The 25,218-nt window shown below is 39.3% G+C and overlaps 1 protein-coding gene across 1 annotated transcript in view; it reads left to right on the forward strand.

Annotated features, from left to right (window-relative positions):
- The window catches only part of b4galt2 (UDP-Gal:betaGlcNAc beta 1,4- galactosyltransferase, polypeptide 2), a 190,929-nt gene that overhangs the window by 159,278 nt on the left and 6,433 nt on the right, over positions 1–25,218 (forward strand). Inside the window, exon 7 of the mRNA XM_042429158.1 lies at positions 18,146–18,250. Within this exon, the coding sequence (XP_042285092.1) occupies positions 18,146–18,250 (105 nt within the window). The remainder of the gene's footprint in view (positions 1–18,145; positions 18,251–25,218) is intronic.

Here is a 25,218-nt window from a genome sequence, read left to right on the forward strand (position 1 = left end):
ATTTTGATCTTTTCCACTGAATCAAAGAGCAAATTTTCTTTGTAGTTTTTTCCTCCTTTGTAGTATTTTGCACTGAAATCATTCAGGGATACTTACAGGACTGTGGGTTCAATAGATCATAATGCAATTTAACAACCTTGCAGTCTGACTTAGTGGTCAGTGTATGGTTCATTTTTGGCTGGATCGCAACAGCGGAGCCAGATCTACACACAGTAATGTCTTTCTGACTGACTCACTGAGTGATGAAGTTACACCATTGGTCGGCCGAGTGTTGGAATTTAACCCATTTCATCCTCAGGGGGTGTTCACAGCACTTCCACTGACTGCAGCTCATTCCAAATTTATTGCATGCTAAGAGCTCCCTGTTGCTGAGCCAGCAGATGCCCTACCTCGCTCTGCACCTGGACTCTCACTCCATGATTGCATGACTGTCAGAGGAGCGTGTGGAGGCGTTGATGCGGCTGACCCGGCGTGTGAGGTCCGTGGCCTCTGTGCCGACGGGGAGCGTCATGTTGCTCCTCAAGATGATGTCGGCAGCTCACCCAATGGTGTGCCTGGGGCTGCTGCGCGTGAGAAACCTCCAATGTTGGTTCGCGCGGCTTTGGCTTCATCCCAGCCGGGACAAACAGCGTGAGCTCACAGAGTAGGAGAGAAAACAGCTCTGCATGCGCCAGGAGGCATGAGGGAGAGAGCACAGTTAAAGCACCCCAAATAACAATCACTCTGACAAAACGCTCAATGCAGAGTGAGTCTTAGAGAAACAAGAGACATCTGCAGATAGTAACAGATGAAAGAGCAGGGGGAATTAACAGACAACTAGAATAGTTATAATTAGAAATAAAATAAGTTCTCTTTCAAATCAAACATCCCAAGATATGAGTGGAAAGTATTGTTCTTGCAACTGCATTTATAACCTTTTTTTTGACTCAAACATAGCTTAACCATGTCATGTGATATGTTACTTCAGTACACTTTAACAACAAATTACTTACTACTGGGACCGCTACAGAAAATTGCAGATGAACATTTAATATCCAGAAATTCATGCTACCACTGACTCTCCCTGTAACAAATTGGCCACAATTTCGCACATTGACCATACATGGTCCTGCCATATACTAGTTTTTGACCTAGTCTTGTTGACTGGAGAAACTGGAAGTAGCATAATTTACAGTATTTCAATCAATATGCAACTACGTACTTATTATCGCCACCCATTGTACATTTTTATGGAGATCACACCAGTTCTGTTGGAATTTTCCAATGATTGCAGGCAAGGCACAAAATAATTAGATGTTGAGTTGACAGAAAGTGGGTGCACCAAAATAGTTGTACTTAGCAAAAAAAATTAGCAAACATACTTGCAACAGAGGTGAACAGCTAACTGCGCTAGAGATTTGAAACATATTATGAATGCAGATGGACAGTGAAGAAGTGGGTTACACTGCAGAAGTTGATTCAAAAGTTTGTTTTGACTTTGTGATACTTTTTTCAACATAAATCTGGGTCACCGTCATTGTAAGATAATGAATGCAAGCTGACAAACTGCTGTTCTCTGAAGGAGGAAGCTGCAAACATTTAAACGCCACATTTCAAGCCAACAGGAAATTAGTGTTTGATGGTGCCAAACTCTCAGCGAGTTAACACCCAACTCTGCAACTCTACGTAGATTTTAACTGCTTCTTACAGTTTCTGTCTGCTTCTAGCTCATTTGCTTAAGTCTTTCAACCCAAACATTGTAAATTGCATGTATATTGTATCATTAACCATTCCATATAAAACTGTAGACAACAGTCTACAAGCTCAACCGAGCTAGGTGTATGCTACCTTTGAGGATGCTAAAAATCCAAACTTCTTTCTCAGAAGTTGGTGGAGACGAAACCAGAGCTAAAATGCCAGTAAATTTTGGATGTACAGGTGACATGTCAACAACTTCAAATGAGATGTTCATGTTGCTTTGTGTTTCAGCTGGATGTGTAAGTATGCATATTTGTCATGTAAATTTGATTAGCCAACTGTCATTTGGTCATTTTCATCCAAACTTATTGCAATTTTAACTCCCAATAATTTGTCTAATATGCCACTTATTGACAAATAAAATTGTGACATAATTTGTCATTTAGTGGCATATTGACAACTAACATAATCCAGCACAAGAAGAGAGAACAACAGAGAGTTGATTATAAATGTCACGCTGCATTCTGATCATCTGTATTATTTCTTCATATGTACTCATATCTCCTGTTGTGTATTTGGTTTCAATTATCGGTGAAACTCAGTGGTCCGATCGATTAACATACCTTGAGATATGCTGAGCTGTACTGGGTCGTGCATCAAAGTCCTCTCTGTGCCTCCTCATGGTTTTCTCTCCTTGTTGTTTATTACAGAGTAAAACTGTAAAAAATTGTACAGTCAATCTTATAATAAATTAAAGAATAAAACATTGGATAAAAGCTGAGCATGAAGGTTATGTCTTGCTCTACACTAAGGCTCACACCCCCTCCCACCATCCATCTTCACTTTTCAGGGCTGGCTTGTTTTAAAGCTTTTCACAGAGCAATCTGAAGGGAAATGCCCTTGAAAACACACTTGGACAAGCTGTTGGAGGGAGATGGTGTGTGGACGTAGCTGAGGCTATCGAAGCAAGCAAAACAGTCTCCTACTCACTCCTGCCATGTAAAATCTAGTAATTGAATTTTTGTGGATTTTTAGCCCATGCTAGTGACATGTTGGTTGGTTGGTCCAGACTTAATCTCTGTTAACAGATTCTGCATATGAATGCAGAATCTGTAGGCAAGGGACAAGATTTTGGGATCAGAAGCGTTCTATTTTCCATTTCCATTGCGATGATTTCTGCAGGAACATGCTTTGGTTGCATGCAGGTAAACAGTCTGTGTGGGAAGTGAAATAGGCAGAACGCATTGGCCGAAATGTCATCTGGACCTAAATCACCTACAAAAATTATTGATGTTGGTTTGGTTTTAAATTGTTAACTGAGTGTAAACTGCCTACTTTTGAAACAATCCGGTCATAAATGTTGTCTCTGCGGACATTACTGGGGCCCAGAGGATAAATCCTAATGACTTTGCTGGTCCCTTGACTTTTTATGAAGCGCCACCAGCAGTTTTTCACTTAGCTTGTAAGATGTATAAACATCTAACTGATGGATTGACTCAAATGGCAGTGCCTTTACACACAGCTATCCACTGTGTTTACCTTGATTTAATCACATGATAATGACTCCAGGCTGCTACAAAATACCACACAGTCTACACACATCAGACTGGTCAGTTATAACTTCAGATTACTGGGGCTCATCAATCCTGTGCACCATTGCCTCAATCCCAATTGTAATTTTAGGAATAGTTATGATTTATTCCTTAAATGCATCACATTTAAATGCAGCTGTCACATCATTGCAATAAGATGTGATCATTTACAATGTGAATAGAAGTAGAATTAAAACTGAAATAGCGTTGGATTGATGCAATACAAACATTTTTAGTTATTTATTTCTACCATAATTGTACTATAAATAACTTTGTTAAAGCCCCACACCATCTGATGTTGACTGCAAACAATGCAACGCTCTGCACCTTCCAGACAATACAATATAATTTCCTTAAGAAACGCCTTTCCATTTGCGGAACTAATTTTGTCATGCTTGAGACTGGCTGAGAGCATACTTATTAATCACCACACCTTCTGATCTATATTCCTCTTGGCCCAGCCCTTTTGCACTTTGTGCTGCTGCACATACATGAACCCAAATAGCAGCTAGGCTTGGAGACTCCCACACAGTCCAGTCCATGCACCCAAGACCTGCCACCTTTCACTTGTTGTTGTGTTTTATTGATTAAAATTCAGCCCTTGGTCTTGCACTGTCCTAATTAATGAAACCCAAAATATATAACTACATAACATGTTTAATCCTGGCAGAACATAAAGGCTGGGAAAACATGCTCTGCCTTGGTCCTGTAGAGTCAAACATTTTCACTTTAATTTTTTCCCTTCAGGGATCAATAGAGAAAAAGCTTATGAGTTTTATTTTGAAATCTGAAGCTTCAGAAGTGTGCAGAGTTGGGGATGGGGGTCTCCAGCTGAGTGAACTAACAAGCTAGCTTGCGCTGTCTCTCAAGACTCAGTAAAACTACTTGGAGAAGGGTAAAGAGATGGAGAGATAAAAGCGGTATAGATCAGAGTGTGTGGCACCCATGAAATGCGCCCCTTGTTTTTTCTCTGTCGTTAAAGGGTGACAGGGTTCACAGGTTTGATCTTTGCAAGCAGCTGATGTGTCCATCAGCTCGGCGTCCAGTCAAAGTGTCCTTGAACGCGACACTGAACCTCCATCTGCTCATTCTTTGAAAGCTGCTCTGTAAAAAAGGGGCATCAACTAAATGACTAAATCACTTCTTTACTCTTCAGCACCCATCCCTCACTCAGTTTTCCCCTCTCTTCTGCCCCTCTAACTCTCCACGTCTTCTTTCCTATCTCCCTCTCTTGCTTCCCTCCAGAAATTTCCTTTTTTATGCTGGTTTTGATGCCACAGACCATGGCATGGCCAGTGCTTGAAATGGGTCCTGCAAGCTTAATGTTAGCCCAGGGGAACAAGCGGTCCCTGCTGTTCAGTGTGGCCCGAGCCCGTGGCGGAGAGGACACATGCCACTTCCACAGCTGCCATTGCCACTAGCCTCCACATGCCTGTCTAAAAAGTTGGTGGATATTACAGAGTGAAAGGCAGAGAGGCTTTTCTTTCTCAGCATCCCTTCACCCTCTCTGAACATGCAGCATTAGCCTTGGGCAAAGACTGTGCCTGTCCCAAGGGCTTCCATGACAGACCAGCCTCCACCACACACACACACACACTTACTCATTCCTGCCATGCTCCCTCGCTTCTTTCCTTGCCCTTTCCCCTTCCTCTCTCTAAACCTCCCAGCAGTGGCTTTCAACAGAGCCTGAGCCAGCATTATGTGCACATGCAGGCACAGAGGCTCAAGGACCACACGTGTCTCTATGAAGCCTTGTCAATGGTGTAAAAGTCAGGATATTTTGGGTTTAACACTTTCAGAATGCCAAGCTTTTGATAAGTACAATCACACTTCCAGGTTATGAGACAGTCTGCACCCTTGGGTCAGGTCAGCAAATACTGTCAAGTGCTTTAAATCTCATCTTTAGACCTATTTTTTCCTCTAAGAAATTCTATTGATGCTCTGACTTGCCCCGCATTTAATCCTCAGGCTTTTTATAAACACGCTTGTCTCAACACACTCGTCTTTGTTTCATCACATTTATTTTCTTCTTTTTTTCTGTTTGTTTCTTCTCTCTTTTTTATATAATTTGCAGTTGTGAAGCACTTTGTAAAGGTTGAAATGTGTTATATGAGGCCACGTTCAAACAGAGAAATGCAAAATGCACTGAAAACGCTGGGGGCCTCAATATGCTTCAAAGTGCTTGCCAGGTCGTCTAAAGCTGGATTTATACCTCTGAATCAAGAGGTTACACCATACCTTCTGTGGCTACTTGTGTAGACTCTGAAGCTACACCTCTGGGCTACAGCAGCTATCACGTGTGTACTGCATGTGAAGAACTGTTATTGGCTGTGTGTGTTTTCCTACAAGTTTCTGATGCCGGTGGAGATTTTTAAGAGTCAAGACATTATTAAGGTCATTGAAAAACTACTCCGTTATCTCCTCATTTTCAGTAACACACATCTAGCAGAAAGAAATCTCTACTGCAAACATTCTGCTCACTGTGATCAGTGACTGAATGAAACATGGATGTAAACACGCCTGCTCTTGAATATTCTCTGACTCAGTAATGACACAAGGCAAAATAGTCTTCTCCAGTTCTGTAAGTATGTGCGTCGCTCTGTATCAATACAGCCTGATCGAGTCAGATACATCAGTGTGGTGTTATGGTGGTGATATCTATGGGTGACATCCAGCGCCGAATTATAAATCGAAAGCTACATCATGGTATTTATGGCATGTCTCCTGTTAACCTCTTGAATCAAGCATAAATCTGGCTTGACAATGTCGGAAACCCTCCCGATATTTCTCTGACGTTGGAAGTGTGGGAGCCACATCTGACAAATTTTGCAACTTTCTGAAACCCAAAGTCAGACAAACCCACCCACTTAACAGAGTGATTTGCCAGGTGTGCAAAGGAGAGTCTCTTTTTTATCGTTTTTCACACTTCTTCTGCCAACTTTTGTGTGCACAACCGAGTGCAACACAATGAATGCCTTTGAAGAGAGCCTATTCGCACATGTGCACAGTTAATCCTTATTTCTACGATTCAAGGCCCCTCTCTATGGCGGCCTGCTTTTTACCCTCCGTCAAGTGTGCCCATTTGGACGTGGTCGTACTACGTGTTCTCCAACCTAGTTCGTTTCAATACTGGAACCTTCAGAGTGTCGCAATGAAGAAGTAGCTTTCCTGGATCTCTCATCACTCATGGGTTGCCCATTTCAGTTTGACAGGTGATCCTGACGTGCTTCTCCTCAAAAGTTTATAACTTTTTTGAACTTCTTTCATCTTACACTCGAGTTGCAGTTCTGCCTCACTCCTCTGAAGTTGTATTCATCCATTGAACTTCATGTGGTTCAAAAATATTTCTTCTGAGCAACACATTTAACTTACTTTCTTCTTCCAGGTCTGCATCAAAAGTGTTCATAAGTCACTTTTTTATCTGCTTGAAGTACTAAAGGAGTTGGATTTGCCAGACCAGGTGATTCCAATTCAGTCACGCACTCATCTTATGATTCAACCACTTAATTGCAGCAAGAAGTAATTCAGTCATATCTGCCGTTAAAGTCTCATCTTTCTAACATACTCTCTGGACAAATAAAAGCAGGCATCCAGAAGGCTTGGCAGGAAGAACAAAATAACTCCCCTGGGTAAACAGAGAGCATCTGCACCTTCTGATATGATACATTTACTATGACAGTCACAGAATAGAAGTCAACACGACACAGAGAGCATCTACTTGATATTGGAGTGGAATCAATGTAGGGTGAAGTTAAGGTGACTGAGGGAAGCAGCAGCAGCAGCAGCGGGAAACAAACAGAGCAATGTGAATGTGCAGCTGAGATGAGTGTGAGGCAGGTCAGCCGGTCTGACTGCTAGTGTTATTGTTGTGGGTGTACATTATGGATCAGTTGATATTTTAATGTGTCTGCTTGATCTCCTGTGAACTCCATTAGCTTAAATATGAGTTATTATGGAAAACAAAATTTGTCTTGTCTTGGTTTGGGATTTGCCGTCAGACATATTACTCCAAGGCTGTTGAAGCATGAAGGTGGTATACTCCTCATTGCTTCCCGTTGTTTTGAAACCTTGTGTTTGGTCAAAAGCCTCTGAGGCAGCAGGTCTATTTGGAGCCCTGGTCCCCAATTGACAGAGTAAAAAACTTAGGAGTTGTTACTGATGCTGGCCTTTTATTCACTCATCAGCAGCATCACCAAAATAACCTTCCTCTCAGGAATTTCTCAAAAATTCAATGTCAGCTATTCCAGTCAGATTTGAAAAAAACACTCATGTCTTTGCCACCAGCAGACTAGACTACTGTAATGCCCTTTCTGCTGGTCTTCCTGTAAAAGTCATTCACTGGCTTCAGCTGATTCAAAATGCAGCTGTACATATCTTGATCAAGACCCAAACAACTGATCGATCAAAATCTTCATAAGATTTTGCCTGTGGTCTAAAAAACACTTATTGGTCTGTCCCCAGATTATATTTCTTGTGTTTGGTAAAATAAGACGGATCCGAGGCTCCGTGGGACCCTTAAATTTCTATTGCAACTTTATGTGACCCATCCAGTGATCCAAGATGTGTACTCTACAGCATGTGACCTTCCCAGTGAAGGCCAGATCTTTTTTTTTTTCGAGTTTTAAAACTGGACACATGTAGCTCTCCTGTACTCCCTCTGTGTCGAATTGTATCAGACTGCACAATAGTGAGGGATGCACTAAAAAAACAATGAGCACAAGGAGACAGAGGGATAGAAAAAAGGGGAAGAAAATGAGAGGTAGGGGACAGAGAAAGGAAGGGAGTAGTGCAGGGTAAGAGATGATAGAGAAAGAGAGAGAGAGGGAAGGAAATGAAGCATTTAGCGGAAGGTTTGGTCAGGCAGGACAGACGCAGTCAGCTGCAGCTGGTACAGGAAATCCACACACCCAAGAAAGCAGTGGAGCGTAAACCTGCCAATACTCTTTATATATATATATATAATCTTTATATACTATATACTATACTTTATATACTTTTTAAGGTTACCATTGTATACAGTCATAGATCATTTAAATTATAATGAGAATTCAGTACATGAAATTAAACAGAAGCAGGTAAAAATTAGTTTTTTGAGGCATTGAAAAACATGAATTTGTACTTTTAAATAATGTGCAGTATGTATAAATATGAGGGAGAAATAAGTATTCTTTTACTCTCATAAAACTTTTACATAAAAATGAATACTTTGCTTGTACCCTACCAGCAGCAACAATAGGATTTCTGGCACGAATCCTTGAGAATTTAAGTGTCATTCTCATAAATTTGATCTGACTAGAAAACTTAAATTCAGCATAGTAGTTGCACAAAGAGATCTTTCTCTTTTCTTTCCTCTTTTCTAAAAAATTACTAATTCATATCCCTGCAGGGCAAGGCTAAGTACGTTCCTGATATTGTCATTGATTTTCATTTATTGGCTATTGAGAATGACCAAATTGGAGATGTGTTGCTGCCGGGCGAAGAATCTTTCCTCCATCTTCTGTTCACACCCACACACCTTACTTTTGCATTAACTTTCTCTCTGCTGAGTGTCTTCCAACCTCTCCACACACCACCATCACTACCCACTCCTTCCTCTTTCTCTCTCGTCTCATTTCAGCAGGCAGTGAGAACTGAGGCAGGACATTGGACTTAGCTTCCAATTCTCCTCCACTCCATTGCTCTAATGCAATTAACTCCACTGGTGGGAATAGGAGAGGAGAGCTGGAGAAATTCCTGATTAATCCAATCAAATAGGTCCATGGCCTGCATGTGTGTGTGTGAGTGTGTGGGTCTGCAAAGCTGTCCAGACCACTGTCCAGACTGCTGTAATAATGTTCCTAAATGCACACACACACACACACACACACACACACACACACACACATATATATACACACACAGTCCTACTCTGCCTCAGGCAGCAAATGAAACATTTCATGGTAGATCATATTAGCAGGCTGATATTTTTGTAAGAAGAGCGAAGTGCTGGACAGTCCACTCTACTTCACAGAATTAGGACTTTTTCAAATGGACAAGGTGCCTCTGTTAGTGAAGTAGACCATACTGTATAATGGATTCACTCCAAGGGTCCAACTGTAGCTGCGGTTACACTATATGGAGCCTTTTATTACACTAATAATTAGATTAATAGCCTAATCAGAAAAAAATGCCATTTTGAACCACTTTGATCAGAGTGTAAGGGCCTATTTTAAAGCTGAAAATTGTCAGGTAAACACACTTTACAGTAAATGACTATACTTCACTCTATAGCCTATTCTTTCCATAACCATACCATACTGTACGACACCCACTGTTTTTTGCAGCACATCATCATAATGAAACGACCACATAAGTCGATTGTACCTGCACTCCAGAACGACTCATAAGTGCATTTTCTAATATGCCACCTCTATCAGCAGTAATCGTAAAGAATAGTTATGTTTTATGGTGTGAAAACACTGTGGTTAAGGTCTGGTTAGGTTCTGGCACAAAAACCACTTGGTGAGGTTTAGGGAAAGATCATGGTTTGGGTCATAACGATCACTTGAAACATGGTGTGGGTCCTTAAAGTTATGCAACCTTCATTGTCATGGCTCACGGTTAGAAACGGGAAGCTGTCTCCTGCACCAAAGTCCACTCTTTGCCATCTATCTAGCCACCCACCCAAACCAAGTATGAACCTCTTTTCATTGGTTTGTCTGTGGTGTATTGCTATATTTGATATGTTGTTATGTTGTTCATGTCAGAGGAGAAAAGAGAACGAATGTGGTAAAAACATAGCATTGAGATGAAAAAGTTTAAAGTACACTACAAGAAAATAAAATAAAAAGGATGAATTACCTAAAACAAAATTTAGGGTTTTTAAAACCTTACTCTCTGATAAGTTACTGTGAATTTTACAAACAGATAGTTGTGTACTTTAGAGTGGCCATTGGTTAAATCCTGTTTATTTGGTATGAGATGTTTTTAGATGATGACATCTAACCAACCTCATGAGCAACTATTAAAACGAAGCACTAAAACTGGTAAACGAAGCATGATTCCACAACTGCATTGCAACATGTTGCGTCAAATTTATGCAGATCAACTGAATTTCTTGGATTATTTCAGAGAAATTTGTGAATTTTTCCAAAACAGGCCGCTGTGTTCTGTACCAATAACAACCTCTGGCCATGAGGGATGTATTTGCACATACAAGCTCAGGAAGGTGCCTTTAGTTCATGCATTATTTTATCCACATGTTGAATTTGTCTTCTCATTTCCCTCCACTTTGTGGCAGCCACTTCTTACTTTATATGATCAACAGGTGCACTTTTGTTCACCATTTATCTCAGAATCATCCCCAAAACTACAAAATTATGGTTGAAACAGAACAAAAATGAAATGTGCATAACCAAAAGAGACTTGAACCCTGAGCTGTCTCGAATAATTAGTCGTCTTTTTGTCTTTGATACTTTTTACTTTATTACCATAATTATTGTATTACTGGCTTGTTCATATGATTCAGTTTTCTAGTTCTTTAGTTCTTATTGACTAATGTACCTTACTGGAAGACATCGAATAAAGGTTGGTGGACTTTGAAAGCACCAGGGACGACAATGGAAATACGTCCAGGATGTTTCATAAAGACTTCTCAATAAACCAAAACAAAAGTCAAATTAAAGCTGCAAGCAGCAATGATGGAACCCTCGCACCCTTGCTCACGTTGGGGCACGGCGCAGTCGAAGGGCTTCTGTCACGGGCATGTAGATGTTTTCAGACCCGGGCTGTTTTCAGACAGTGTAAGAAAGAGATAAACATCACTTCCTTTGTCCACTATTTTGCCTGCTGCAAGGTCCAAGGTCTTTAGATGATACTGACTGAATTTGAAGTCGCTGAGGTCAAATCTCTAGGAGGAGTTCGTTAAAGTATGCAACCTGGAAATGGCAACATCAGCGTCAAAATCGCAAATTTGATCCAAAATGGCTGACTTCCTGTTGGACTTAGGGTATGTCTCCAAGAGACTTTTTGGTGCGTCTGGTCATGATACATATGCATACCGAATTCTGTTCTTCGAAAATCCTTGTTAAAGGACTCAATTTTCTTAATTTTCTAGGGGGCGCTGTCGAGCCATTTTGCCACGCCTTTTTGCGAGACCCATAAAATATAAAATTTTTCACCACCTTTGATGTATGTGCAAAGTTTAACAACTTTTCGTGCACGTTTAGGCCCTCAAAAATGCGTTTGTTTTGGAAGAATAATAATATAGAGGAAAAATAATTCCTTCAGATCCAATAGGGCCATCGCACCGTTCGGTGCTCAGGCCCTAAAAATCAAAGTGACAAACAAATCAAACTGACTCTGAAAAACATAGTGGTCTACTTCTGTCTCCATTTTTGCTCCCAATCATATTCTCTTAGCTCTCCAAAAAAATAATAAAATAAAAGTCATAAAATGCTTGAAGGTCCCCCACAGTGGGGAATGTTACAGCAGCCACCCACCTGCTGTTTTACGGTGGAGGTGGTTGTTGAATGTGTCGGCTCCGAATTACATACATCACACAGGGGACGGCCATGCTGAAGCTTTCCATCCTCAGTAGAGCGTGGCAGCTCCACCGTATCCCCAGTGTGTCCTGTCACTTACATAATACATAATACTCACTACGCTGTCACACTATGTTACTGCCTGCTGCCTGTCAGAGTGGTGAAAAATAATGACTGACATGTTGTTGTAGTGCTTCAGCTGAAGTTTTGTTTTGGTCAAGGACGCAATTCTGTGCAAGAATGAGGAGAAACCAGTCAATTAGTTACTACACAGCTCGTTATAACACACACATATGCGTAGACAAAAACACACAAGTTCATAGCTGTAGAAGATGTTTCTTTTCAACTTTTTTTGTTTAACACTGTGTCCCTCTGAAACCACACGAACCCTATTAGACATGGCAACCCTGAACTTCATTCATCAAGCACTCACAGTGTGTTCCTTTTGCAGAAAAGAATCTTGGACATCTTGTCCAGCATTTAATCATCGTGCAAAGTTTCATATTGACAGATGAGGAGATGGAGAGACAGCCCACCCTCAGAGACTGCTTTATGAGACTTTCAAAGAGGGTTCTTAAAGCAGGCAGAAGGAAGTTAACTGGCAGAGATACAACAAGATAGCAAAAAAGAAAAGCACTGATAATATTTTACACAAGCAAATACACTGATCAACTTCTGTTTGAGAAGCCAGAAAACCTCCTATTTTCTCTGTGGATTATTTACTTTGAGTCATTGCCAATGCTGGACAACACTTAGGATGCTTAGTTGACCATCACCTCAGAAGCTTTCGGATCCCTCACAATAAAGACTGAGTTGAAACTGCTTCTTATCATTCCGTCCACAAACAGTTAAATCCTTAAAGTATAAATTTGGTTCTATTCTTTTCTTTGACCAAAACCACCAATGTGTTAGCCCATCTCACAAGACGTTGCTCAGACGGTAAATAGTGTATTTGTTGGGGACTATTTTCATCAGCTGATTTAGAGTGCTAGTGACTACAGGTATTTATGGCAGCAGGACAATGTACGTGTCATTGACTCATATAAGCTACAGAGCCACTGTTCATTGTAATGAAGGAACATGTCACAGTACAACAGTGTGACTCACTGATGTGTTTTTTAATAGTTTTTGGACAACAAGGAAGTCCATAGCACAGTGATATAAGGTTTAAGCTTTGGCTACATAGACAGTACTTTATTTATACAGTACTAATATAATACTTTAGTTAATAAGATCAACTCAGTTTTGGTTTTTGTCTTCTCGTGGGATTCATTTACATTTACATTTTGTCATTTGGCAACAATGCTAAAAAGTTAAAGGGGCTCAAGCGTTGGTATTCACAGAAGAGAGTTTTCAGGTATTTCTCGAATGCACCAAGCTAGCCAGCAGACCGTGTGGAGATGGGTAACTCATTCCACCTTCACAGAACCTCAAACAAAAAGAGTCTGGATCATGATTTCGTAGCAGGCAGTGATGGTATTACCAGACGTTGCTGATTTACAGAGAGGGTGGGAGGGGAGATACAGCCTGATTAGTGAATCATTGACGATTAATAAAAATATCGCCAGCCTTTAATCTGCAAGAAGTTTGTATTAGCAGTCTAAGTCACTCTTGTACAGTTTGTACTGTGACTTAAGTCACTGCTCAAGTAAATCCAGTAGCAAATGACGCTTGTAGCCATGGATATACAATAATAAACACTAGACAAGGTGTTCAAACATGGCGGCTTGTTCTTTCCAGTGAAAACTGCTCATTGATTGCACCTCCCACTTTCTTCTTGGGTGCTCATTATGTATTCACAATAGTATCTTTCCACACACATAAATAACACAAAAAATAATATCTCAGTATAACTGTTAGTGGATTATATGTTTGGCCTAATGGTTTAAATTGGGAAACTTTGATGTTTTTGTACATTCACACTTTTCACGCTTTTTTGAAGCTGTCAAATGACATAAATTATTTCATCTGTAGACTTTGACTCATAATTTTCCTCCCTTCTGAGCACTTCACATTCGCTTAGTGAGTGATATATTTGAAAACTAGTAAAATGTTTTGCCCTGTCAGTGCATTTTATTCTGTTATTGCAATCTGTTGCGTCAGTGCTTGGCACCATTCTTTAGGATTTTTTTTTCCTTTTTCCCTATTGTCAAAATGTAAAATGCACAGGACACTAACAACCGCAGTTTGTGAAACCACGGTAACTCTACTTTTATTAGCCGTGCTAGCAGCAAATTAAGATGTCACTACCATCGCTGTAGACTCTTATTTCTTGTTTTTCCCTTTGTCACTGTCTCATCTACAGTCAAAACACAGTCAACTACGAATTGTTCTTTACAGTGAAGAACAAAACAAACAAATCATTGTCCTGCTCTAAAATATCTCGACTGATTTGACTCAGAAAATCTAAAATTATACCAATACAGATTCATACGGAATCAGTTTAAGGATGGATTCACAGTTCTAGCTGAAATCACTACAGTCGGGCCTTACATGTTCTGCAGGGCAACGGGCACAAAGAAGATTATTTTAAAGATGTAGAACTGTGCATAATGTATAACTAAGCTCACTGAAAAGCTGAGGAAGAGAAGAAGAGGCTGTCTTGCTCACTCTTTCACACTCACATTATTTGCACCATAATAAAGCTCTAAATTATGCAAATGCATGCATGCTCACATGTGCACACACACGTACACACACACTGACAAAGGCAATCATCTATGCATGTGTGCCCAGTCAGCAAAGTCACTGAGACTTGAAAAAGAGAGAAAGAAGCAAGAGGCCAAGATCTGTTATTTAGTTTTCAAATGAATTTATTTATGGGAGGATTGTTTGGATGGAGTTTGGGTTTCGCCTCTTACGGGTTGATGTGCTTTTGATGGCACAGGGCTGCATTTCGGGGTTATTTACATTTCGCTGGTCTGTAGAGGAGATGAGAAGAGAGAACAAAAATGGAAGGTGAAGGGAGAGGAGAGCAGATGAGGACATAGGGAAGGAGAGACAAGCAGATAAGGAGAGAAGAGGAGGGAGGTGAAAAGCCATGAAGAGAAAAGTGTTGGAAGAAGGTGGAGAGGTGAAAAGAATAAGAGGAGAGGAGGGGGAAAAGCATGAAGAAGTTAAATGGTAAATGGACTGCATTTTTATGGCACCTTTCTAGTTAGTTGACCACTCAAAGTGCTTTATACTACGTGCCAACATTCACCAATTCACACACACATTCATACACACTGATGGCAGAGGCTGCCATGCAAGGTGCCAACCTGCTTATCAGGAGTGATACAGCACTTTTTACCCAAAGTGGGTTTTTCTCACAATGTTTCCAATGCTCAACATACATTCACACACACACACTCACATACCAATGGGGCAGCCATCAGGAGCAATTTGAGGTTCACTATCTTGCCCAAGGACACTTCAACATGTGGACAGGAGGAGCCAAGGATTGAAACCACTGACCTTTCAGATTAGTGGACAACCCGCTTTACCTCCTGAGCCACAGCCGCCTGAAACACGGCTGTAAGGGGAGGAGGTGATTTGAAAAGAGATAGAGGAGGAAGGACAGTTTAAGGATAGGTTAGAGAAAACAGCTAACTTGTTCAAAGTTAAAAAAAAAAAAAAAAACAAGCCCAACAACACCTCTTGTTAAGTAAAGAATAGTTTTGACATTTTGGCACAATACACTTATTATGCATTCTTGCTGAGAGTTAGATGAGGATATTGATACTACTGTCGTGTCTTTGCGTAAAGTTTGGAGCTGGAGCTGGGAGGCAATTAGCTTGTGTGTTGTTTAAGTTACTGGTGAGACAATGAAATACGATCATAGATGTCCAGTTGTTGCTATAGTTTAATGCTTTTAAAGCCTTATCAGACACCAAAATATTGCCAAACAGTATATAGTACTCACAGAAAGGTTTTTACAACTCTGAAAAGTTATTATGGCGGTGACTATTTATCTTTCCTTGCAAGGATTGCAAGGTAAAAAGCAGAAACACGGTGTTCACATTAAAGTAATCCATCAAGAATGTGCACTTGTATGTATGTGATAAGACAAAGCAGCACTTTGCCGGATGACGTCGCATTGCATTGCAGCAAAAGTTGAACCAGGTTCAACTTTTTTGCTGGAGCACTCATTGTTGTTATTCCGCTGCCTCAATGTACTGCCCCCATTCAAATGAATGAGAGGGCTGCATTCTTTCATGCAGAGCTAATGTCGGTCTGAACGCCGCCTTAAGGCAAAGACATGAGATTGATATCGATCTTCTCATCTCACCCATATTTCAACATTTGAAATAGTTCAACAGTTGAAAAATACTGAGGAGAGACAATATAAGTTACTCCTTGGCCATAGCACCACAAACACAAAATTAGTTTTCACCCATATTTATATGAATTGAACCTATTTAAATTACATTTACACATTTATACATTAATTCACTCTACATTAACCCTAAAATAAGTTAATTATCATGGGTTTCAAATGCAGTTGCAGAGGCTTTTCCAGCATGCCAAAAAAATGCTTAATCTCGGACATTTTACATCAGCACAAAGCACTGGCTGTTAACCTTCAATATACTGAATAAACATGTGTTATCAGCTTTAAGAAACCCCATTTATGGTAATAGAGAAAAACAAAAACAAAGCAGAGAAAGAAAAGGAGAAGAAATGGGTAATAAAGGAAGAGAAAGGTGCGAAAAAGGCGAGTAGTTCGGAGACAGGAGGAGACATTGGAAGCGTAGAGTAGAAGAGGAGTCGTTGAGGAGCAATATCAAGCATGGATGCTTTTAAAGACAGAGTCTGCATGAATCAGAGCGTTGCAAGAAATAAATAACTCATTCAACACACACACACACACATAGATACATAGACAATCCTTTATATCATTGCAGGTATGAATATCAATGATTATGTCAACCTCTGAGCTTAAACTGGGCTTCATGTGGAACAGATCTTTTGTTTGTGTTTCCTACACTCCATTTGTTGTTGTATTAGATGTAAATCTCTGCATCTTAGCGGTAATATAACGTTACCACAATGTCTGAAAGTTCTGATCTCATGCTTCACTTAAACTGAGACATGCTGTAAATCTTTGTCTGTTTCCCGCAGCTAGTGTCCGTAAGGTTCACAGCTCCCGAAGTTGAACAGTTTGTTTCTCTTGATGTTATAAAAGTCTCAGAAGTTTTTTCAGATTTTTAAAGTTTTACTGACTCCGTTTATGTATACCTCTACCAACTCTTCTGCCTCAGCAAATCAAGGATTGATTTAGAGTTTTTCAAGTTGATCTTAATGTAACACTCGCTTGCCATGTGTACATTGAAAAAGTTATTAGTCGCTGTAATCATTCCTAATGAACTTCATCTGCTGCGTCAACTGTATACTGTACAAGGTGGAGGGTAAAATTCACACGAATTATCACCCAATTCTACATCATCCCTTTATAGATTTATTTATCTTTTTTGTTTTTACGCAACTTTACTATTTTGATTCACTCTCACAGTAGTGTTGTAAGCAGTAAGCAGTAAGCAGCTGTTTTGAGTGAAAAACCTACTGTACACAACTTGCCCAGCACCAAACAGCATGGCAGCCAAAGTTAGCAACAAGCTAATGCAGTGTTTAGCTACTAAAAAGCCAGATATTTCCCTCCAAAAACCAGAGCTGGAGACCAAAAACAGAGCAAAAATGAGAGTAAATATTAGACTAACAGTCATCAGGTGGACACAAACACAACTGCAAATGATTGCTAAAGTTGCTCCTTATTTGCTAGATGTTTATAGCTAACTGTTTGCTAATGAGTTTGCCTTATTAACTTAAAAGGTGATGATATGTCAGTGTTGTGCTCACAGCTTGTTCTGCTGCCCCCCAAGTGGACAAAAAATCACTTGTTTTGAGACTAAGTGCAGTGGATATTACACCTTAATCTAATATTTTCTGTATCACTTCCATTCCATTGTGCTTTTTTTGATAGTGATAAAGGAATTAGTAAATTAAAACCTTTATTTAACAACAATCCAACCTCAAATATGAGGATTTGCTACTTTTCTTTGTCTTATGTCATTTTTTAATTAAATAAAATTGGGTTTTGAAGTACTCTTTTGTCACCTCGCAACTTAGGCTTTGACAAATTGTGATGGACATTTTCCAATTTATCTGACATTTATTTGACGATTAATTAAAAAAATAATTGGCAGATTAGACTATATTACAACCCTACTTTTCTTCCCTGCACTCCCTCCTTCTCAGATTTTATCTTTTCTTCTTGTAGCCTGCCTCTTTTCTTTCTTGTCTCTTTTTTGTCTCTGTCTTTGTGTTTGTTTATCTTTCACTGGCTGATAGATATTGTATCTGTATGTGTTGCAGGATCACTCTGAATGGGATGAAGGTGTCCAGGCCAGACGTTCGCATTGGCCGCTACAGAATGATTAAACACGAGAGAGACAAACACAACGAGCCCAACCCACAGAGGTACTGCATCATTGTCCAAACTCGTTCTCATTCAGCCTTGTAATGCTCAGAAACCGAAACATGAGCAACACAGGCAATAGAAGGCCAGCAGTGAGAAGTAATATTTTTTATCATGATTCGTCTATTCTTCATGGTCCACATTATCCGCTTTCATTCTGTCCAGTTTTGCAGAGATTGCATGCTTAAGATATTCTAACCTTTAACAAGAGAGGTTAAATGAGAAGTTTTGCCCTTTTTAGCACATTCATAAATGGGAGCTACCAACTGTTACTCTGACCTCCTGCTGTTGGCCACCGAGCAGCTCCTCTTTGGAAACTGCAGGCTAATAGAAAATACTCCTTTTAACACACTTATAACAATGACAAAGTATATTAATATAGACTTATTTCACAAACCACTTCATTAGCTGGCTAGTTTTATGCAAATATGTCCACTTTTAAGTGAAAGCAACATGTCTGCAGGGAGTAGATGGGATATAAAAAAAAGATGGTTGAATTTTTCTTATTGAGAATAACCTGTGAAAACCACTAAGGTTGATCTCTTCTTTAAGTGCCTATAGTATTGAGGTATTGAGATAAGATGTAGGCTTACTCTGTAGAAGGTTTGTGTGTGTGTGCAGTGTTGGGTTTCAGTCATAGCCTCCTTAAATCCATGAGCTATGTGCCTTATTTTACTGTTGATTTGCATCACCACCCAAAATGCGTTCAATCCAGTTAGGCTTGTTGCTGTCAACCTTGTTCAGTATCCTCTTACACATATCAGTGCCAGATTTGCAGCACTTGGTTATATGCTCATCCCTCAATTAGTGCTGAGAACATTTTTTAATTTTAATTTACTTAATTTGTTTCATGCCATTTCACTGTTAGATGCCTAAAAATTAGTTTCTTGTCAGTCAAATCAGACATTTACAATTTTCATTCACCAACAGTCTTTAATATGTATGCACTGTGGCCAGAAGTTTAGAAATACAGGTCATGAATCTAATTCCACCAACACACTCCAACCTCAGAGACATCACAAATGTCCAAAATTATATATTATTTAGTTTTTTGTGATTAGTTTCTGTAAATGTGATTTCCCTATAGGGATGCACTGCCAGCGTTTTCGAGTGAATCCATACTGAATACCTAATATATCAAGTTTTTTGCTGGCCTAAAAGAGGTCAAAAATACTAAAATTGGCCTATAAAATACCCATCATGTATATGTTTTTAACTGTAGAACTCTTCCAAGGTTGTTAAACTCCCCCAAAATACTGAGGGCATGACCTTTGGGTCCTCAGTGTTAGCTACAGCCTTGTATATGTGTCTAACAATTTTTAATACTTGAGGAGTTGCAGACCATCCTGCAGAGGCAGAGAAACATTTTTCCTATAACTGATAAAATATTTCAGTCCTAGCAGGATGTTAAAAGATTGATGCAAGAAGTTATTGAAATGCATGAAGACATGACGACTTCTTCAATAAATAACATGCATATGAAAGATGCCATAGTGGTTTCTTGTCCTCACAATGTTTATTAAAATTCAGTTTCTGCTAATATATGCTAGTTATATAAATAATGAAACTACTGAATGCGTAATTTTAGTTTACTGTAATGTCAGTGCAATGTTGCACGATATAGTTGCAACACTAGATGTGGGCTGCAGATCCAAGTGAGGGTTCATATGAGGAAATATCAGATGACTGAGAAAAATATGAATATAACACAATCCTCTGAAGACCATAAGTTGGCCTTTTTTGGTCACTGAAAGATTGGAAGATTTGAAATGCCAAGAACAAAACTATTTCAATAAACCAAAAATTGCTTTTCAGAGATACAGCCCAGGGGGTTTAAATTTTGCTCTTTTGGCTACACACATTTAAATTGCTTTTCAGACAAATGTGTGTAAAAAAAAAAAAAAAAAAAAAAAAAACCTTCCCGCATAAATGTGTTATTTTATGGTTTGATGAATGAGACCCAACATGCAGAGATGAGCCTTCTAGACACATTAATCACCAGGAGTATAGCACCTCACAATAAGCTGCTTAAACATGGATTATCACTGTTTATTCTCCTCTAAGAGCCCCCGTTTTCATGCCTGGATAGGCCGGGCAACGATGCCTCTCAGCACAAAAATCGATAGCTGCTGTAGCTGGGGCAGAATGAAGATATAGTGAACTCTGTTCCCTCTTCCAATATTATTTTAGTTTGATCTCACGTGACGTTCTTACATCGCAGCATTTTGACAGGACTGCGTGAGGGTTCACAAGTTGAGGTCTAGTTTAGTTGTAGCCCCTAAATTGGTTTATAAGAGGATTAAAAAAAGCTGGCAACGAGTGTCATGTGTGAAAGAGTAGTGACTGTTTTTACTGCAGTTAATGCTCATGCAGCCAAATAAATTGTGAGTTTAATTTGAATTTTGCAAATAACTACTGACCCAACGTTGTTCAAGCCTCTGATACATAAAATATATAAATAAAATACTCTTTTGTTTGAACATTATTTTAAGTCCAGATTCACTGTGAAGGGATTGCAGGAAAAGTACATACAAGAATTTCAGCCCCAGGAAACTGATCTTGGAGACAACTAAAAACTTTTATTTTATTTATTATGTGTTATTAAGATTTGTGAAGATATGGTTAAAACGGTTGCTGAATTATTAAATGAAAAAATAAATCACAGCACCTTTAGTACTCATTCTTAGAGAATCCCTCCATCTCAATTTCCAAAGCAACCAAATCAGCCTTAATGGACTCATATACAGTATGTGTGTATATCCCTTCACCTTTACAATCATTAAGTTGTCTGCGCACATTCATTCTGTACAATACTTCTGACTGCTTACAAGTACAAAGTTAATGTAATAAATGGCTGGGTTGACACTTAAGATACGTTGTTCAGCTGTGCAAATATGATTTGAAGAGCTTGAACCTAACATTTTCATTACTGATATGAGAAATTATGAATGCTACTTGAATGACTTGTTGTCACAGAGACTCCGGAGCAAACCGTAGCGTTTTAAAGGTTACTAGTGTAGTTCCCATTCAAAACATGCCTGTTTGGTGCGGGTTGATTGCTTTGCCTCCAGTATTGCTGCCTCAACCCAATGCAATTGGTCAGTGAGTTTTAAAATTGTTTTAAAATGCACTGTCAAAATTTAATAATTCTCAATTTATCAGTTATAATGAGTTTGCACTCAAAACTCAAGACTGCACTTCCTTTGGTCCTCAGCAATAAACCTGCCAAGTGTGAAGTAGATTGGATGAACGGTTGTCAAGAAAAGTGAAGGACATACAGACAGAAAGAGACTCCTTCCTTTATAGTTAGATGATATGACGCAACACCTTCCCTGGCGATATTAATTTGCTTCACTGACAAACAATTTGATAGACTTATTGAGTAATGCTAATAGATCCTGTAAGAAGCTGTTAGCAACTATGAAAAGATGATAAAACAAGAAGTGTTAACATGCGAAGAAGCAAAGTGTACCTTTTATTGACTATTCTAACAGTTAAAGATAACTCCTAACCCTAAAAACAAGTCTGTGAGGAAGGCAAATTAGCCACAAATGTAACCTGAGACATAAAGTGAAAAGAAATTACCTGCAACAAGCACCTGCAGGGTGTCACAGAGACTTGACTTGATTTGCTGTGAATGCTAACAAATCTTGTAGTGACTTATTTATCTTAAAATATGGTTGGAATAACATATTTTGTGTAGCTTGAAGAGAGAAAACCTTCTTCTCCTCTTGGTGTCGCATTTATAAACCTGTTAGTGACCTTTTATCAATTTGATGGCTCCTTATTTGGTCAAAATGGCATGTATTGTCCCCTTCTCCATGCTAATAGATAAAGATTTTTTTTTTTTTTTAAATGAGGCAAATGAGTCACAAGTGGGGCCTGTGACATCAACTGAAAAGAAATGACAGACACATTTTTTTTTACCTGAAACAAGTAAGATGTCAAACCATCACCATCTAAAAGAGGTTCATCTTTATAATGAACAATCTTTATTGTAAAATGGCAGCAATAACTCCAATGTGAAGATGTATAAAATAACCAGGCATGCATAATATGTCATCCATCATTGTGTGTGTGTGTGTGTGAGAGAGAGTGTGTGTGTTTGAGAGAGAGAAAGATTCAACAATCCCTCAGTAATTGCCTGCTGAAATGACACCAATAGAGATAGAAGCCAGCTAGGTCAGACTAGTCTAGTTGCCTTAATCAAAATCAATAAATCAACCACTAGACAGAAAGAAAGTGTTGTGTGTGTGTGTATGTGTGTGTGTCTCTGTTTGATACTCAATTCCTGTTTTCCCTCTCCTCTCTCTCGTCGCTCTGCACTCTCTCTCTGCTCTGTGGACCAGACTTCCTCAATAAGAGGTGACACCAACAGGGACACTATTTATTTTGGGCCGATACATTATTCATAACTGTAGCGAGGGGCAGAAAATAGCGGCCTATTAGGCGGCATAAAACTTAATTTTTACATTCCTTCTGGACACTCATTATAATGTCCCGGAAATTTCGGCTTAAAAGGATCTTTTGAAAAGAAGTGGGATTTGGGCTTAAATAAGGCTCAGAATAATCAGGAGGTTGTGAAAAGAGGAACGGCCACCTCATGGCAGTATTCAGGCAGTGTGGGAGGAGGGAAGAGGGCTTTTTTCTCACTCTCACTATCTCTCTTCAGTCAGACGAATTTAATTCATCACTTTTCATCTCCTGAAAGAAGTTTTACATTTTCTGTCATTGCACTTTTTAGGGGTTTTTGATTTCTCTGCTTGAGAGTGTTAAACCATCAGTCTATCAAGACTTCTGATATTTTCTATGATTGAAAATGTCATAGGAAACAAATTGGGTAACAAGACAAAAAATAGTTTGTTTACCAGGGTAACCCCAGTTCTGTTAGAACTGAGGGAGATATCTGACCTTGTGAAGCGACTATTTAATTGACAAATCAATCTCTGAGGCTGTACTGAGGCTCAGCAGTGCTTTGAGCTAAATGCTAACATCAGCATGCTAACATACTCACAATAACACACAGCAGGTATAATGTGTACCATCATCACCATCTTAGTTTAGCTAACATCTGCTAAACAGCATTAAACACAAAGTATAGCTGAGGCTGATGGGAATGTTGTTAGTTCTGCAGGTATTTAATCATAAACCAAAGTAGTGGACAGATTCAAATTTTGACCTGATGATGGTGCTATAGGTGAAAAATCAGGGGATCACCAAAGTTATAAAAATTCATCCTGGGGGGGCATGAATGTCTGCACCAAATTACGTCCATCCAAAAGTTGTCAAGACATTTAACTCAACGTGGCGTTAGAGTAAAAGATTCATCATCTGGGAGCCATGAATGTTCTTTTTTTTTTTGCCAATCCATCTGGAAGATGTTGAGATATTTTACTCTATAAACTTACACTACAAGAAAGATCAGGAGATCACCAAAGTCATTAGGATTCATCCTCTGGGCACCATGAATGTCTCATAGCAGTTTCATGGTGATCAATCCAATAATTGTTGAGATATTTCAGTCTGGAGCAACGTGTTTGCCAGAAGGACATTTGAAGGTTGATTTTCTGCTATAATATGAGAGATAACAGACTGTTTGGATCTCCAATAGGATGACTTTTTTTATCTTTTCTTCAAATTGACAATTTTTTGAAAAGTTGGATTTCCGATAAGTACCAAAAATACTTCAACTCTTCAAAACTCCAGCAACAACCTCCAAAATCAATTTGTCTCTACCAAATACTTTTAAAACCCAGTTTTATTTGTCAGGCTTTACACACAAAGAGGTTTGTCACTCAATTACACAGATAAACTCAGCTTCTGTCTCCGTTCTTTGCCTTCAGGTGCACGGTTGCCTTTCTGTTTAGATTCAGATTAATGATCGGGCCTTTTGGGAGAGTTTATCTTGAGTACCTGTGTAATGTCCAGCGTTTATCAAGGGAAGCGTTGTCTGGACTGTTTGATGAATGTTTACTATCTCCCCTGCATGCACACACACACACACGCACACACAATATGTATGTACACTCTTACATAGGAGTCCATTCTTTCAGCCCTTCAGAGACACTGCTTAGGCATAGCAATGAGATATCGGACCAGCGGAAGTAAGAAAGAGGCACATTCATCACCGGTCATGAATATCAGTTAGCACACACACACACACACACACACACACACACATACGTTCTGTCTGGCAAACGGGCTTCGTGCATTGCAAATGAATTACTCGCACAGACATTGTTCAATATCCCATTTATATGTTATCATCCTGAGACAGAGTAGATACGGGGTGTGTTTGTGTTGAGAATGTGTGTCTGTCTTCTAACATTTAGCATGAACATGACTTTAAGTTGACTTTCTTTCTCATTTAAAAGCCCTAAAGACATTTTTCTACAACAGGGTCAAGTGGGACAACTCAAAATATATGACACCAGAACAAAATAACGCCGCTTAGCTTAGCATGACAAGCTTTGTTGTGCTCCTAAACCAGAAGTGTTTTCCTATGAGACCCTCTGTGAAATTAAAGTAGAGCTTTTCTTAGCCTGGTTATAGGACTCAGTCTGGAAATCAGGCTAATGAATACATAAGGGGGGCTGCCTTCGTCTCGCCCTCCAGTTCTCTAAAGTACAACAAAGTGTACCGTAGATTTGGAATGAAACATAGCATACAGATCGAGCGCACATGCATCTGATATTCCCTATATATTTATGGGGATTAGTCTATTGCTCTTTAATCTCGGCTGTTTGATAGATTCATCCAAAGATTTCACCCCCCTCCCCCCATTTTCCAGTACTCATTCATTTTATTTTTAATATCACTATATCTTGCTCTCTCCATCTGTCACTCTCTTTCTCAGATATATATTTATCTCTTTGCCTATCTATCCTCCATTTTTCTTCCCCGTCATCCAGCCCTCATTTTAATTTTTTCTCTGCTCCCTCCCTTCTTTTTCTTGCACTCTTTCTTTAAT

This window comes from Thunnus maccoyii, chromosome 12, assembly GCF_910596095.1.
Source record: "Thunnus maccoyii chromosome 12, fThuMac1.1, whole genome shotgun sequence".
Taxonomy (NCBI): domain Eukaryota; kingdom Metazoa; phylum Chordata; class Actinopteri; order Scombriformes; family Scombridae; genus Thunnus; species Thunnus maccoyii.